Raw genomic sequence first — 17,236 nt, 5'->3', positions numbered from 1 at the left:
TAGAGTTTTTAACATAACTATTTTTTTTTAATTTCTCTTATGATACTTATTATGTTTTCTGGGGCTGCAATAACAAAGTTATTAAAAACTAAGGTAGCTTAAAACAACAGAAATTTATTCTCTTATAGTTCTAGAGTCTAAAATTCTGAAATCAAGATGTGAGCAGAGCTACGTTCTCTCTGATGGTTCTAGGGAAGAACCCTTCCTTGCCTTTTCCAACTTCTGGTGGTTCTTAACAATCCTCATCATTCCTTGGCTGGTGGCACCATGAGTTTTATCTTTATTTTCACGAGGACTTCTTCCCTTTGTCACCTCTGTCTTCACATGGTATTCTCATCATAATGTCCCTGTTTCTGTCTTTTAGCACACCAGTAATTAGATTAGGGCCCACTCTAATCCAGAATGGTTTTAACTGAGCTTAACTAATTACATCTGCAATAATCCTGTTTCCAAATAAGGTCACATTATGAAGTTCCAAGTGGATGTGAAGTTTTGGGAGACACTACTCAATCTGGTACATGATGTGACTTCTGCTTCAGAAGTTAAGGTACACATTTTTCAGTCTTGTCCTTGACAATAGTAGAATCAGGCCTATACCAGAAATTCTCAAAAAAATTTCCTTGCAAAGGATGCAAGGAATTATAGTTTTATAATTCAGACTTTAAACCCAAACTTTACATTTTCATACTTATAAAATGAGCCTCAATCAGAGGATGTATGGCAATTCTCGGGATTACCTTTTAGTTTTCCATTTATTTGATAGTATGAGCCTCCTAAGAATATATCTTTCTAACCAATAACTTTAAAGGGGCAATTAAATGAATCTCATAGCCTCTGGTGATTTGGAATCAAGCCAGAGATTCTGTGGTAGTCTGGCAAAGAATTAACATTCCCAACATAATATTGAAAGCAGTGATGAGGAGGTTTTTCTCCTCCTTCTCTTTCTCCTTCTTCTTGTTGGAGGTTCTTCTAACTGACCTCTGGTCACAAAGTGCAACATGGTAAAACAGATTTTAATTCAATAGACATTCATAGCAAAGTAGTTTCTTTGTTTCAACCATAATGGTGTGTATAATGTATGCTATTTGTAGTAACTATTAATGAAGTAAACACTGTAAGGCTTATGTTGAAGTTATTTCCACATTAATGAAATATTTTACTATAATTACAAACCATAATATCCACATTTTAAATTGAATCAATAACTAAAATCTGATCATTGAAAGGATTCACTTATATCCTTGACCAATATGACCACGAATTGCTAGCTAACTTTCAAAATGACATAAAAAAATGAGCTTCTATTGGAATTTCAAATTATTGATATATTACCAATAATAAGATAAGAGGAAGACAACAACACAATTGTACAATTTTTTAGATAGCAGAATTATTTAAAGTATTATGCAGTAGAAAAAATAGATAGTAGAATTGAATCTTGTTGTAATTAATAAAGATTGTCTGTGTCTTAGGTAGTGGCAACTTAAATTCGATGCTAAAATTTTCCTTTGTAATAAATATTTCAATCTATCTATAAAAGATATATGTATAGATATAAATATTTCAATCTATCTATAAAAGATATATGTATAGTCTTTCCATTTAATGGAAAGACTGTTGAAGTTTTAGAATAAATTTATTCCATTATATGGTCTAAATCACCCTGTCAATATTATTTCTCACAATTTTTCTGTGCTCATTCTTAATCAAACTGACATACCAAATATGGCACTTTATACTATATTACCTGTTATTATGTCTTTGCTTATATGCTTTTCCCTAGTTGTAATACTATATCTTTCCATTTCCTGTTTTCTAATTTACTCTCCTACCTAATATTCTAGGTCCATTTGAAAAACTGGCTTTTCTAGACTTGACAAGTCATTTTCTAAGCACTGCACTTTTTATAGGTGTCCTATGTATGGTAAGCTTTTGATGCAAATCCATTTTGTTCTCCTCACTACAATTATCCAGGCCCATATGTTAGGTGTTCGGGAAATCTATATAGAATGAGTTATTGAATAAATTTAAAGTAAAGTTATTGTACAAAAGGTAATAGGCCAAGGAATTTTGATGCCTCTCCCTACTTGTTCTCACACAAAGAGTTCTCTGAGGTGCACAAGCAGGGTTAAGGAAACTCATGTGAATTTATATTTTTTCTTTAGTGAATCAAACATAATGAAATTAAAACAATTTCCAGAAGCTAGGTTGCAGAAAATGGGAAAATGTTAGGCAGGGTATCATGAAAAGGAGAACTGATGGAGAAAACAAAAAAGAGCAAAGAGAACTTTAGAACTCTAAAGTACATACAGAAAAAATAATAAACAACATAATATGTGAAACAGTATGAGAGATTCAATAATATCTGATATTAGCTTGTAATGTCCAGTTTATTTATAGCCATTTTTCCAAACCATGTGACTTATTCCCAAAAATGTAGTATGGCTAGCAAAGATATAAAATTATAAGAATACATCCTAAATCAGATGCAGGGATAAAAGAAAAATATATAATCTGCTGTAGTGATATTAAATGAAACTATTATTGGAGGTTTCTGAAAAAGAAATCAAACTATAAAAGACTATAGCCTTCCTAACAGATAGATTTCAATTCAATGTTAAGTTTTCTAGAGGCCAAATAAAAAGAGAAATCTGATCAATTTCATAATTTACAACATCCATGATAAATGCAAACCAATTTACTCAGGAGAAGTGCAATTATTCTTGCTACTAAAACCTGCAAGAAATTTCTCCCAAGGGTCATCATAAAGAGGCAACTGTAAAATATAATGAAATATGCCTTAAACAATATCTTTGATAGACACCACTAAGAGTTTCATAGACCTGATTTTTTTTATGGTACCCCGTACTATGCTTTAGCTCTTCAATTCTGTGTGCGCTTTAATAGAGGCATAGATTTTTCAGTAACTGGAAAACCGGATAGGCAAGAAATCTTTCAAAGATTCTTGAGAAACATCTTTGTCTTACTAGAGTCTTTTAGACAAACTTGGTGGCTCCACATCTCAGAACACTCAATCGGTTAATTCGCTAAATAGATATTGGACAACTATAATTTGCATAGTACTTGTATTAGGCACAGAGGAAACACAAGGGATAAAAATTTCCAGGAAATCAGCTATTCTATGATGTCAATCAAATGTAATTAAATAGAACAAAGGACCAGAACAAAAGTAAAAGTAGACATTCTTTTGTGACAGCTGAAAGCACCTCAAGCCTTGGGTTCAGTTCCAAGGATATACTCAAAAGGTGGGTTAGGTCTCTTTTAGAAAATAGGTTTGGATCTGCTCTGACATAGAGATTAACAGCCACTGGCTGATTCTTCTACCCAGGGTTAGCTTAGTAGCGTAGTCATCATGCCTTCTGGGAAAAAAATCTAGTCCCATCTGTTTCAGGTTTTTTCCTACAATAGGCCTGTATTGGGATTTCTACCACAACTGTGCCTTTAAAACAATGATCTGAGAAACCTTACCTCTGTCTTCCTTGGAATTGAGACCTGGGAGGAGGTGGAACAAAAGAGGCAGCCAGTCAGATCACTGTCTTCTCTAACCACTTAGAGGCAGTATCTGCCACCAAAGCCTCTCTGCTAGCATGTAAGAAGGTCTTTGAGAAGGTCTTTGACAAGTCATTTTAAAATTGTGTTTGAAAAATGCTTCCCTGTTGTGTACTATTTCTAAAATTTTATTTTTCTCCTCAAAGATCACCAACACATCTATTCAATAAATACGTACTGTTCACCTGCTATGTGCCAGGATCTAGATATGCAAGGTTAATTGTCAAGGTGAATTTGTATCAAGAAGCTTAAAGTTGGTGATAACACCCCTAAGGTGCTGAAGATGAGGCCACAGTTTGGTAACTGCTGTCTCAGAGATACTAAGTACCATGCACTGTGCACACATGGTGGGTGGGGTAGCCAGATCCAACATGAGTAAACAGGACTCAAGAGTTCCATCTGTAACAAGTAGCTTTTGAATTGAATCTTGGAAAATAGCAGAAATTAGGAAAACAAAGTGCATAAAAGTCATTTTTGGGGCACCTGGGTGGCTCAGTTGTTAAGTGTCTTCCTTCGGCTGGGGTCATGATCCCACGGTCCTGGAATTGAGCCCCACATTGGGCTCCCTGCTCAGTAGGAAACCTGCTTCTCCCTCTCTCACCAGCAGTGCCCACCTCCCCGCCGCTTGTGTTCCCTCTCTCTCTGTCTCCCTCTCTGTCAAATAAATAAATAAAATCTTTTTTAAAAAAAAGTTATTTTAAGCAACAGATGAGTGAGGGGGTACATGTTAAACAGGACAGCAAACTGAAAAAGTAATGGTGACAAGAACACAAGAAAAGTTAAGAACTGTGGTCTTCAACTAAGGAAGAGGTCAGATCATGATGAATTAGTGTACTTAACCAAGAGATCTGAACCAAAAGACAAAAGGAGACCAAACCAAACCAAGCAAAAACTTCAGAGGAATGCCCTGAAATTTATGTTGTAGAACTATCATTTCACCATGATTACAGAGAATATAGTAAACAGGCTAAGAATAGAGTCAGGCAGAGTAATTAGAAGGTTATGGCAGCAATCTGGAAGAAAATAAGTGGGGATCTAAATTAAGCCAGAGAAATTGTCATGAGAGGAGGGATGTATGAGAGGTAATAAAAGGGTGGAACATATATGCTTTTGGGACTTCTAAGATCTATCTGTCCTGTTGTTTTCCCTTCTAAATAAACAATGGTGCATCTTATAGTGTTACTTACTCCCTATATAATTTCGTTCCTACTTTCTTGTAGGATTCATGTATATGTAGTCTAGCTTTAAAAATTTTGAAATTCTATTCTCTTCACAGTCACCAAATCTTACATAGCAGTCCACTTGAAACTTGAACATTTAATCACTGAGTACATTCGGCCTGCATCATAAAGCTCAACGTTATAATCCTCCAGTTATTACAAGATCTGTGCTGTCTCTGATACATTTACACTTCAATTACAATTACAATGCTTTCATTTTAACAGCTTCTGGTTTCTGAAGGATTAAGTCTCAAGGATTATGTTCTAATGAGAACAAAGGTTATTGACGACTTTTCTCATTTCTTTCTGAGATGTTTTCCCAGCTAAATCAAAATGAAGCCAAATTTATGCCAAGATGTTTTCTCCCTGCAGGAAAACATAATGGAAGTTATGAGAAATCAAGAGTTTTTACTGCTTCCAGCTGAGGAGCTCCATAAACTCCTGGCCAGCGATGATGTAAATGTTCCTGATGAAGAAACTATCTTCCATGCATTAATGATGTGGGTCAAGTATGATATGCAGAGGCGATGCAATGACTTGAGTATGCTTCTTGCCTTTATAAGACTGCCACTGCTTCCACCACAGGTAATTGCATGGGATGCTGTGTTAACAGCTACTCTGTATTGAAAAATCCTATATTAAAAGTAACATCAAAATGTAAATAAAACTAACAATAATTTAAAATAAAAATAATAATACCCATAAAGCATTTGGTAAAATAGTAACATTCAATTGATACATATTATGGTATACACACATGCACAGGCACACTGACTTGAAAGTAGAAAGTCCCTAAGTTTTATGCCTCTCCATTACCATTTTCTTATAATTGTTTAATTCTTTATAAAAAAAAGTGGTATCATAAGCCATTTATTTTTCCTTTTCACATTTTTTGTTTTTCTTCTAATCCAATACTCTTTTTAGGAAAATTTGGTGATGGAAAATGATGGGTGATGGGTCTGAAGCTCATCTCTGCCATATATTGACTCATGCTCATATGACTATGCGAATGCCACTGAATTTCTCTGATATCCGATTTCCTCATCCATAAAATGAAATTGTACTACCACACAAAACTTTTGTGAGGATCAGATGAGACAATGCATGCTAAGTACTTAATCTCATTACAGTATCTAGAAGATTTTTAAAACATTATAATTAATTCCCTGCTTCCCCATTTTGGAGATCAATGGATTTATCATCTATCTATCTATCATTTATGTATCTATCATAATCTGTTTATCTATCTATCCCTCCATTTCTACCTTTATATCTTATGATACAATAATACAATCATTCTCTGATGAAAACACATCCTTGGGTTACATTTTAACACTCAATACATAGGATTTCTACCCTCAATAAACAGATAACACATATTACTGAATCATACACAGTTATGGAGTTAAAGCATTTAGCAGTTGGAATTATGGAATCTTTAATAACTGAAGCTAAGGAGAATCCAGACACCAAGTGTACCAACCCCCTCATTTTACTGATGAATTATGTAGGACAGGTGAACTGGTAAGAACAAGTTCATTCAGCTTGTAAGAATAAGAGTAACTATTTTTCTCTGATTCATTATGTCTGTAAGTTGTGATGTTGCAAAATTGTCTATGCACAGCAATGTTAATCTGGGGTTTCTGCTTTCTAAGATCATCTAGAAATAAGCCTGAAAGCTATTCCTACCTCAAAAATGGTAGGTAAAATTGTATATACACTTTGTCTGGGGGATGTGAGGGACCTCTAGTATTCACTTGATTCATCATTTGGCTCCATACTTCCATCAACACTTTCACTAATCCATATATTACTAAGAGTGTTAGATAGAGAATTATGACATTGGGAAAGAATGACAGACAAGGGCACGTTAATAAGTGAAGTGAAAATTATGGTCATATATTAAGATTGGAAAGTAAAAAAAAAAACAAAAAAAAACCTACCAAAATTGGGAAAACAAATGAAGTTTTATAAATAAAGGAATAATTCTGTTTCACTTGGCTGCTGAAATGAATAAAGCAGTAAAAACAGAGGAGAAAATTTTATGGAACTCCTGCTTAAGCAAATTATATGAGCTTATCTTAACACTAGGATCTTAAAAAGGAGGAGAAATGCATTTAGGTAACGAAACAAAGAATAAATTGTGAATCTAAGCCCTGAATTCTTCCAAATCTTCCATCCCAGGTTTTAATGCCAGGTATCCTTAGAGAGTAAGGGTATCCTGGGGATTTTCTATCCTGGGGATTTTCTCCCAGGATAGAAATGGCCAGTGAACACTATTAGCTAATAACAGGTAGAAAGCCATTAACCACTCATAGATGCTGTGGCAATTGGTACCTTAGACTACTGCCTACCCACTCCAACTGTTTGTTGAAACGTGGGGAGCTTTTGGGGTTTCCACAGAAAGTACTATGTCATCTGCAGAGAGTAAGAGTTTGACTTCTTTGACAAAATGAATGCCTTTTATTTCTTTTTGTTGTCTGATTGCTGAGGCTAGGACTTCACCCCACAATTTCTAGAACTCATGCAACAATTCAGCAATGTAGCAGTATAGAAAATCAATGCACAGAAGTCAGTTGCATTTCTGTACACTAACAATGCACTAACAACATGACTGAAGAAAGAGAAATTAAGGAATCAATCCCATTCACAATTGCACCAAAAACCATAAGATACCTAGGAATAAACCTAATCAAAGAGGTAAAGGATCTGTACTCTAGAAACAACAGAACACTTATGAAAAATTGAAGAAGACACAAAGAGTTAGAAAAACATTCCATGCTCATGGATTGGAAGAATAAACATTGTTAAAAATATGTATTCTGGGCACTGGGGTGGCTCAGTTCTTGGGCATCTGCCTTCAGCTCAGGTCATGATCCCAGGGTCCTGGGATCAAGCCCTGAATTGGGCTTCCTGTTCAGCGAAGAGGCCTGCTTCTACCTCTCTCACTCCCTCTGCTTGTGTTCCCTCTCTCGCTGTGTCTCTGTCTGTCAAATAAATAAATAAATAAGTTTTTAAAAAATAAAATAAATAAAAAATAAACGCAATGTGTATAGTGCCTAAAGAAATCTACCTATTCAATGCAATCCCTATCAAAATAACATCAACATTTTTCAGAGTTGGAACAAACAATCCTAAAATTTGTATGGAACCAGAAAAGATCCCAAAAAGCCAGGGGAAGTCACAATGCCTGACTTCAAGCTATATTAAAAAGCTATGATCATCAAGATAGTATGGTACTAGCACAAAAACAGACACATAGTCCAATGGAAAAGAACAGAGACTTCAGAAATGGACCCTCAACTTTATGATCAACTAAAATTTGACAAAGCAGGAAAGTCTATCCAATGGAAAGAAAGATGATCTCTTCAATAAATGGTGCTGGGAAAATTGGACAGCCATATGCAGAATACTGAAACTGGACCATTCTCCTACACCATACATAAAGATAAATTCAAAATGGATGAAAGACCTCAATGTGAGACAGGAATCCATCAAAATCCTAGAGGACAACAGGCAGTAACCTCTTCAACCTTGGCCTCAGCAACTTCTTGCAGGACACATCTCTAAAGGCAAGGGAAACATAAGAAGAAATGAACTATTGTGACTTCATCAAGATAAAAATCTTCTTATGGCAAAGGAAACAGTCAATCAAACTAAGAGGAAACCTACAGAATGGGAGAAGATACTTGCAAATGACAAATGACAAACAGATAAAGGGCTGCTATTCAAGATCTATAAAGGACTTATCAAACTCAACACACAATAACAGATATTCCAGTTAAGAAATGGGGTAACAGGTGGTGGGTAGTATAGAGGGCATGGATTGCATGGAGCACTGGGTGTGGTGAAAAAAATAATGAATACTGTGATGCTGAAGATAAATTAAAAAAAAAAAAGAAAGAAATGGGCAGACTTGAACAGACACTTCTCAAAAAAAGACATACGAATGGCCAACAGACACATGAAAAACACTCCACATCACTAACCATCAGGGAAATACAAATCAAAACCACAATGAGATACCACCTTACACCAATTAGAATGGCTAAAATTGACAAGACAGGAAACAATGAATGATGATAAGGACATGGAGAAAGGGGAATCTTCTTACACTGTTGGTGGGAATGTAAGCTGGTATGGCTGCTCTTGAAAGCAGTGTGGATGTTCCTCAAGAAGATAAAAATAGAGCTACCCTACAACCTAGTGACTGGACTACTAGGTATTTACCCCAAAGATACAGATGCAGTAAAAAGAAGGGACACATTCACCCCAATGTTCATAACAGCAATGTCAATGATAGCCAGCTGTGGGGGGAGCTCAGATGTCCTTCAACAGATGAATGGATAAAGAAAACATGGTCTGTATATACAATGGAATATTAGCCATCAGAAAGGATGACTATCTCAGATGTCCTTCAACAGATGAATGGATAAAGAAAGCATGGTCTGTATATACAATGGAATATTAGCCATCAGAAAGGATGACTATCTACCATTTATGTCAACATGGATGGAAGTGGAGGGTATTATGCTAAGTGAAATAAGTCAGTCAAAGAAAGACAATTATCATACGGTTTCACTCTTATGTGAAGAGTGAGAAATAGCTCAAAGACTCATAGGGGAAGGGAGGGAAAACTGAATGGGAAGAAATCAGTGCAGGAGATAAATCATGAGAGACTCTTGACTCCGGGAAACAAACCGAGGATTGTGGAAAGGGAGGTGGGTGGGGAAATGGGGTCACTGGGTGATGGGAATTAAGGAGGGCATGTGATGTGATGAAGACTGGCTATTATAAGCAACTAATGAATCACTGAAACTATACCAAAAGCTAATGATTTATTATGTATTGGTTAATTGAATTTAAACAAAAAGAAAATTGGGGAGCTTTAAGCTAAACCAGTAGTCAAAAATCATCATGGGGAAAAAAAAATCATGAATGAATGCTAGGAGACATAACTGAAGAGGCCAAGAATGTGACCAGGGTTCAAGCTTTTCATGCTATGCCTTTCCTTCATACACTCTTTCCCCACTCTTCTGTCACCAAAAATGGGAGATGCTTTTACCACTACATCCATCTATGCTATTCTATCACAACAGACATGTGCATCTTATTAACTTGTTACTAAGGCTACACATTACAAATGGAGTTTTAATTCTTATTGACTCAGCTGCTTCATCTTACTTAGTGAAACAATATTCATTAACTTTAGGAAAATAAGATATAATTTTTTGGTGTAACTAACTAGCAAAAGACTCTTTTGTTAATTCTTATTACAGCATGTAATAGTCATAAGTACAGCATATGTCTATTCTCTATTTCTTATTTCTCAATTTAGGGGTATTAAAAATATAACTTTATACTTTCAAATTAGACATGCAGGGAAGAAAGAGTAAAATACATTTTCTTTTCATAAAATATTCTGTATATAAGAGCGGCTATCACTTTCTTAACTAGTACTAATGAATTACATGTTATTATAAGCATTTTCCACATATTTCTACCCAGATTTTGAAACTTCCAGTAAAAAAAAAAAAATGACATAGTAAGAATAGGGCAATAGGAAATAATTTTTTATTTCTTTCTTTAGATACCAAGCATACTTTATTTCATTTAATTTCTATATTATCCTTATGTAGTAAATATTATTCTTTTCATTGGACAAATGAATAAATTGAGAATCGTCACAGTAGCCATCTTCCTATTAAGTTGTAGCGCTCAGATTGCACTCTTGATGTATCTGACATTAATGTGGTTCTTATTCCACTGAAGGGCAATGAGAGCAGTCTCTTCTTCAGATTTAACTCAATGTCCCACCAGAGCTAAAAAAGAGTTTAATCAAATCTAAGATTTTCCAGCTTTTTATGTGAACTTTCAAAGTGGCTAAGCATCTTCTATTCCTTAAGAAAAGCTATTATGAAGATCAGGAAACATTTTTTTCTTAATCCTGGAGACATTATATATAGGTTTGACCCTAATATATATTGCTTGTGTGCATGCACTCGCTCTCCCTCTCTCTTTCTTTACATATGTTTACATGTTTATATCCTTAATATTTAATAGTTATATAAAATGTGATATTATATTTTAAAGTACTAACAATATTTAAAAGGAGAAGAGTCTTCATTTTTCTAGTGAGGTAAGAATTTGTTTTCAAAAAGAAAGAGTACATAGGCTAATTTTTGAAGGACACTTGAGAGAATTTGGCTTATGTTTTTGTAAGATAATTCCTGTAGAAGTAAATGACGGGTTTTGGCTTAAATGACAGAACAATATCTGGAAGACCTTTTGTGAGCTGCTTATAATGATGTCAAGCAAAACCTAACAAGTACTGACCAGAACAAGAGTAAAAACGATGAGATTTAGAGATGCTTAAAACAATAAATTAAAAAATACAGAAAAAAAATGCTTCTAGGATAGAGTTAAACTAAATAACTGTAAGTAGTTTTACAGCTGTGAGCCTCTAGTTTCTATTTAGTAAGTGCATAGAACAATTTCTGGAGCTTAAAAAAAGTAAAAATAAATACAATGATGGAGATTTCATCAACAAAGAAAACATGTTAAAAAAGTAATTATTGTCAAAGAATAAATCTAGATTACAATAACAGTCTTATACTCACGGCCAGTTGACCAACTTGACTTAAGTGGATTTCAGTTAATCATTTATTATAATCTGCATTCTCATATCTGGTCATCCATCATGTGTATCTGTGTTTAGTTATTTCTTAAGTTTACAAGAAAAAAAATCCATTCTGATACTCTTTATTATTTACTATTTATATATTTATTATTTATATATTATTATATTAAATAAATTATATATTATATATAAATTATAGATAATATATATTGTATATAATATGTATATTATATGTAATATATTATCATTTATATATTGTTTATTATATCATATATTATTTATATAATGATGTATGTTATTATAATGTTTACATCATGGGAATTTGGTGCAGAAAAATATGAGGATATAAATTTTGGTGGACAGTATGGATTTCAGTTGAGACAAGTGGTAGACAAAATGAGATTCAGAAAAGAATAAAAGAAGAGACATAAAATGACTCAGAAGTGAAATGTCTATTTTATCTTGTATTGAAATATAACAGCTAATGATGAAATAAATTCAGTTGGCTTTGCTGCAGAAAAGACCAGAGGAAAAGGCAAAATGAAAGAAATATGTAATTGAGTTATAGTCTAAGAAATAGTGAATGACTTCTATTATCTTTTTAAATAAGTGAGGAATAGGATTTTTCATAATAGTTTCTGTGTTTTTTCTTGAATACCCAGAGGTTTAAAAATTTCAACAGAACTGGAAAAAAATATGGAAATTTCATTTTAGAGAGTGAGTGATTATATAAACACTCATACACACACACACACACAAGTAAGGTAACCAATTTGATATACTCATTTTTCTTTATTTTCTTTTACAAAGATGCAACAAAAGAATATGTGGGTATGCAATAAACATGTAAACATATAAACATATAAATAAACATTATGTAACTATCATTTCCACTGGCTTTAACTGATTTTACAAGATGTATCCTTGTAATATGTACATAAATATATATTTATTATACACATATTTTAAAAGGACACATGATCATCTAACTTTTGGTAGGTTCTTTTCTAATAATTGGTTTGGAAAGTTGAAGCATGCTATCCAAAACATTAAGGGAATGCAATTCTATATCTAGTCAAGCTAAAAGGTCTTTAGGAAAATACAGTTTTATCATAGAGATTATTTATCATAGAGATATACAAATAAACTTTGCTTCCTATCTTGAAATTGGTATTATCTCTTTTGAGATGACAAGGATAAAGATTTCTCAGATCTTGCAAACCATTATTCCTACTGACTCTTAAAAGAAATATGTAATGGTGTGTGTGTTTATGTGCATAAACATTTATTATCTGTATCAAAATGTAAAAGGAAAAAAGTTGCAATTGAATAACAAATTATTTCCTAAGCTTAGAGGCATATAGTTTAATAATAAAAAAGAATAAGATAACAAGGAAACTCAATATTTTAACTTAAGGGAACAGATACTACCTCTAGTTTAGAAGCATAAATTATTTTTATGCAAAGGTGTAATTTATCCCAAAATATTCTTTTTTTTTTAAGATTTTGTTTATTTATTTGACAGAGAGAGAGAGATCACAAGTAGGCAGAGAGAGAGAGAGAGGAGGAAGCAGGCTCCCTTCCGAGTAGAAAGCCGAATGCAGGACTCGATCCAGGACCCCGAGATAATGACCTGAGCCGAAGGCAGAAACTTAACCCATTGAGCCACCCAGGCACCCCAAAAGATTCTTTATGTAATAACAGCAACACGAGAAGAGAGAGTTTATCAACATTTTTTACTCCATTGAAAATGTGATAGTTGATCAGATACCGGTGACATAGACTCTTCTGTCCATAAAAACTATAGTCACAACTAAAAACACTAATGAAAAGCAACCAAAACGACAGAGAACAAATCAATATAAAAAGAGCATTCATAAATCACACTGTAAAATCTACAAAGTAGATTATACTCCTGAGTAATTTATGTTTTGTTTGGTATTACTTCTCCAAGTATCGGCAAGCATCGGTAAATCCTACAATTTTCCATGTTTGTCAGTACTAACGTTCACTATTTAGTGTATTATATATCTTATTTTTACAAAAGAAAAAGAAACAAAAAAAAAACCTTTCAACTCTTACAAGTGAGTAAGGCAAATGTTAATCAAACATTAATACAGTCTATTAGTGGTCTTTGTTACTTTTTAATTTGTTTTTGTCCTTTTTCTTCCTCTCTGATCTGCTTGCTGTTTGATTAATTAATGATGACACCAGGCATCATCAAAGAAACAGCCTTCTTCACAAAACTAGACTATATAGCTTTTAAAAGTGTGGAATAATGTTATTTTCTCTAAAAAAAACTTGAGAAACAGTGTCTTTAAAACAGAAATGCACAGACAATACATGTTTCTAAAATCTTACAGATTTATATTTAATACAATTTAGTTTCATGATCACTTAAATTATGATGACATTCACAGTTCAAGTTACATTATGAAAATATAAAAGCTTTTACTTCAACAGTTTTTGTCAGTGAGGTATAATGTGAAAAATGACACACACAAGCAAAAACTCATACATACATACATACAAAAACATTACTGTCTTCGGTAAAGAGAGCAGAGAAGTTGGAACCTAATCTGAAAGCCTTTACTTTTTGCCACAGTGCTGTAGTATCTCTGCTTTTGTCAAGGGCTGAGCCCACTGCTTGTGATTTGTATCCCATCAGTCTTGCCACTGGAATTTCTCCACATTGGTGACCCTTCTATTATATTACCAATTTGTTCCATATTGGATCATTCTAATTAACTTGCAAAGATTTATTGTTCCAAACATAGTAAAACAAAACTCATATTCCTACCAACTGTCCCAATTCTGTTTCAGTTTCTAGCAAAACATGTAGCTATTATTTACAGTTAATAAATATACTTAATAATAATAATCACCCTCTGAAGAGGGTGTAATTAGTCCTTGGAACTCTTCAAAATCACCCAAAACCTCCATGCTGTCACATCTTTCCATCTTTCCCCATCTCATTTGTTTTCATCTTACTTGGCTTCCCAGCAGCTTTGACAAAATTGATCTGGCCACTCTGACTCAATTGTCATTACTAATTTTTTCTAGTCAGATATATATTGCAGTGCCCTAGGACACCATATTTCCTCCATAAAGAATAACATTCTTCTATACTTTTAAATACTATATAGCCAATTATAACTTCTAAATTTATAGCTTTAGCTAACCTCTTCTTGAGAGATAGATACACATACCCAGTTAACAGTTTGACATCTCTAATTAGATATCCAATGGTTATTCAAAACTTCACATGGTCAAAATGAAAGATTTCAAAGTCCCAAGACTTCCTCCATAACCCCCATTCTTCATAAATAACACGATGAACCATCTAGTTGTTCATACCTAAATTCTAAAATCACTTTTAATTCTCTACATTGCACTGTATATAATATTCAATTTCTGGGGAAGTTCTTTTTGCTGTAATCTAAACTAGATCTTAAATCTGTTCTCCCCCCCCACTTTCTTTCTTTTTCTCAGCCTTTCTACAGTCCCATCCTAAAAATAACCCACCACCTGGGGCACCTGGGTGGCTCAGTGGGTTAAAGCCTCTGCCTTCAGATCAGTTCATGATCCCAGAGTCCTGGGATGGAGCCCCACATCAGGCACTCTGCTCAGCAGGGAGCCAGCTTGCCTCTCTCTCTTTGCCTACCTCTCTGCCTACTTGTGATCTGTCAAATAAATAAATAAAATCTTAAAAAAAAAAAAAACACAACCCACCACCATATCTCTTCTGCACTATTGAAATAGCCTCTTACCTGTTATATTAAGTTTTATGTTTAATTATAGCACTAATTTCTAACTAGCAATGAGATGGAACTTTTGAAGTATGAATGAATTAATTTCAAACTTAAGAGTTATACCCTAAGAAAAAATCCTATATCCCTGTCCTACAAGGTGTGTATCAGAAACTGATGACTATTTCCCTGACCTAATTGCCTCCCAGCACTTAGTATTCTCTAGGTGCGGTGATATTCTTTCTGTTTCTTGCACAAGTTAGGTGTATTTCTTCTATAGCATATTTGAACTAGCCAGTTCTGGGCGCTAGAATCAGTGGCCTGCCAGTGGAAGAGGATGGTGGTGACAGGAATAGCCTTCTCAGGTATAAGCAATGGAAGGGAGGCATTGTTTTTAGATAATTAAAGACAATAATAAAATGGCTGAAGGTCAGTCTGCTTTTAGTATTATTATACCTTGACGATTCTGTAGAATGCCATTGATAACACATTCCTACCTGCTCGGATGAACTGTCCACCATATGCTTTCTCTGGTCCTCTACTGCCTAGAATATGTTCACCTTTATCATGGCATGGCTTATTCTTTCTACTTAATCATATGCCACATCCAATAGGTCCTGTTCTTAATATTCACCTACTATTTTCTTGTTTGGTTTTAGTCTGTTTCTATTTCTATATATTTTCAGAAAACCAGACTTGAAGTCCTTGTCCACAAAGTTCTTGGTATAATTGATACTCAAAAAGTGCTTGTCAAATCAACAAATGAAAGGTTTATTCTAGGTCTTAGGAATTTGAGCTTCATTTTACCACCTGCTGATATATGATTTACCTGGAATGAGAGAGAGACCTACAATAGTGTGTTATGATGGAGCTAACAGTGGTTACTAGGAACACAGTAATAAAGAGCACATTGATTTGGACTTTACTAAAATTCCTTATCAAATGGACAATGGAAAGGCAAAGTAAACAGGATATACTGTCTCATTTCTTTGCTTTACTAGGTATATTCATAGAACATAAATTCATCAGAATTCCTCTAATTCAATGAAATGTTTAAAAAATAACTTAGCTACAAGAAAAAAAGTTCCATTTTCACTGTTAGCATAATAAATAAGAAAACAAAGTCCATTTCATGAAAAAAAACCCTGAACTTAAGTTGGTTCATAAGCATTTTTGCACATATTAAATAATATACATAACATTTACCAAGAGGCCACACAGTGCAGAAACAATTATTTTTCTCAATTAAACATTAAAGAAGAATTTCATTTTTTATTCATGCCTATTTTATATAACAATGATAAAATTAAAGGTTATAATAATTTGTAAGAGGACTAACAAAAATTGTGGAATGTTTGTAATGAAGCAAAAGCTACTTAAATCATTGAACCATTTCCAGTGATTTTAATTTAGGATTTAGGGAACTCAATTAACTCATAAAGCCACTTTAATATTTTAGTAACTGAAGTTTATAGAGATGAAATCTAGAGATTAAAGTAGAATCCTTAGACTGCAGAATACTCTTAATCTTTGGGCACATCTCATAGGTAAAGCTATAGTAGAGGAAATTTATCTTGATCCAATAATAAAGTTATTTTGATATATTATTTACTTAGGATATAGATCAAATATGTAAGTTCCTACATCCCTTATCAACACTGCTATTTTTATAAAATATTTTTCCTTGTTATTCTTTGAGGAAAAGTAGGGAAGGCTGTGTGGGTGAAGCAGAATGATCCAGGGGGTAAGTTGTTGGAAAAATTTAGAGAAGGTGAGGATATAAACCATTGAATGGCTTCTAAGCAATTTTAATGACTTTGGTACTTCCTCGGAGTGTAATGGAAGCCATTGCAGAGTTTTGAGCAGAGGAGAGCTTGATCTGATGTACACAATTAAATGGAATCTCTAGTTGCTGTGTTGAGAGTATACTGCAGGATAACAAGAGTAGAAAATGGAAATCAGTTAGAAGATGATAGCAGTAGCAGAGGTGAGATATTTGAGAAATCAAATAACAGTAATATGGTAGTAACAATAAAGACACTGAGAAGTGTTTCCAT

General features: G+C 33.8%; 1 protein-coding gene across 1 annotated transcript in view; it reads left to right on the top strand.

Annotated features, from left to right (window-relative positions):
* KLHL1 (kelch like family member 1) overlaps positions 1 to 17,236 on the top strand; it is a 385,159-nt gene that overhangs the window by 223,952 nt on the left and 143,971 nt on the right. Inside the window, exon 5 of the mRNA XM_082700951.1 lies at positions 5,163 to 5,375. Within this exon, the coding sequence (XP_082557077.1) occupies positions 5,163 to 5,375 (213 nt within the window). The remainder of the gene's footprint in view (positions 1 to 5,162; positions 5,376 to 17,236) is intronic.

The sequence above is a fragment of the Mustela nivalis genome (assembly GCF_964662115.1).
Source record: "Mustela nivalis genome assembly, chromosome: 15".
Taxonomy (NCBI): domain Eukaryota; kingdom Metazoa; phylum Chordata; class Mammalia; order Carnivora; family Mustelidae; genus Mustela; species Mustela nivalis.
Note: the sequence above shows the minus strand (reverse complement) of the source record. Positions and strands in the feature narration are given on the sequence as shown.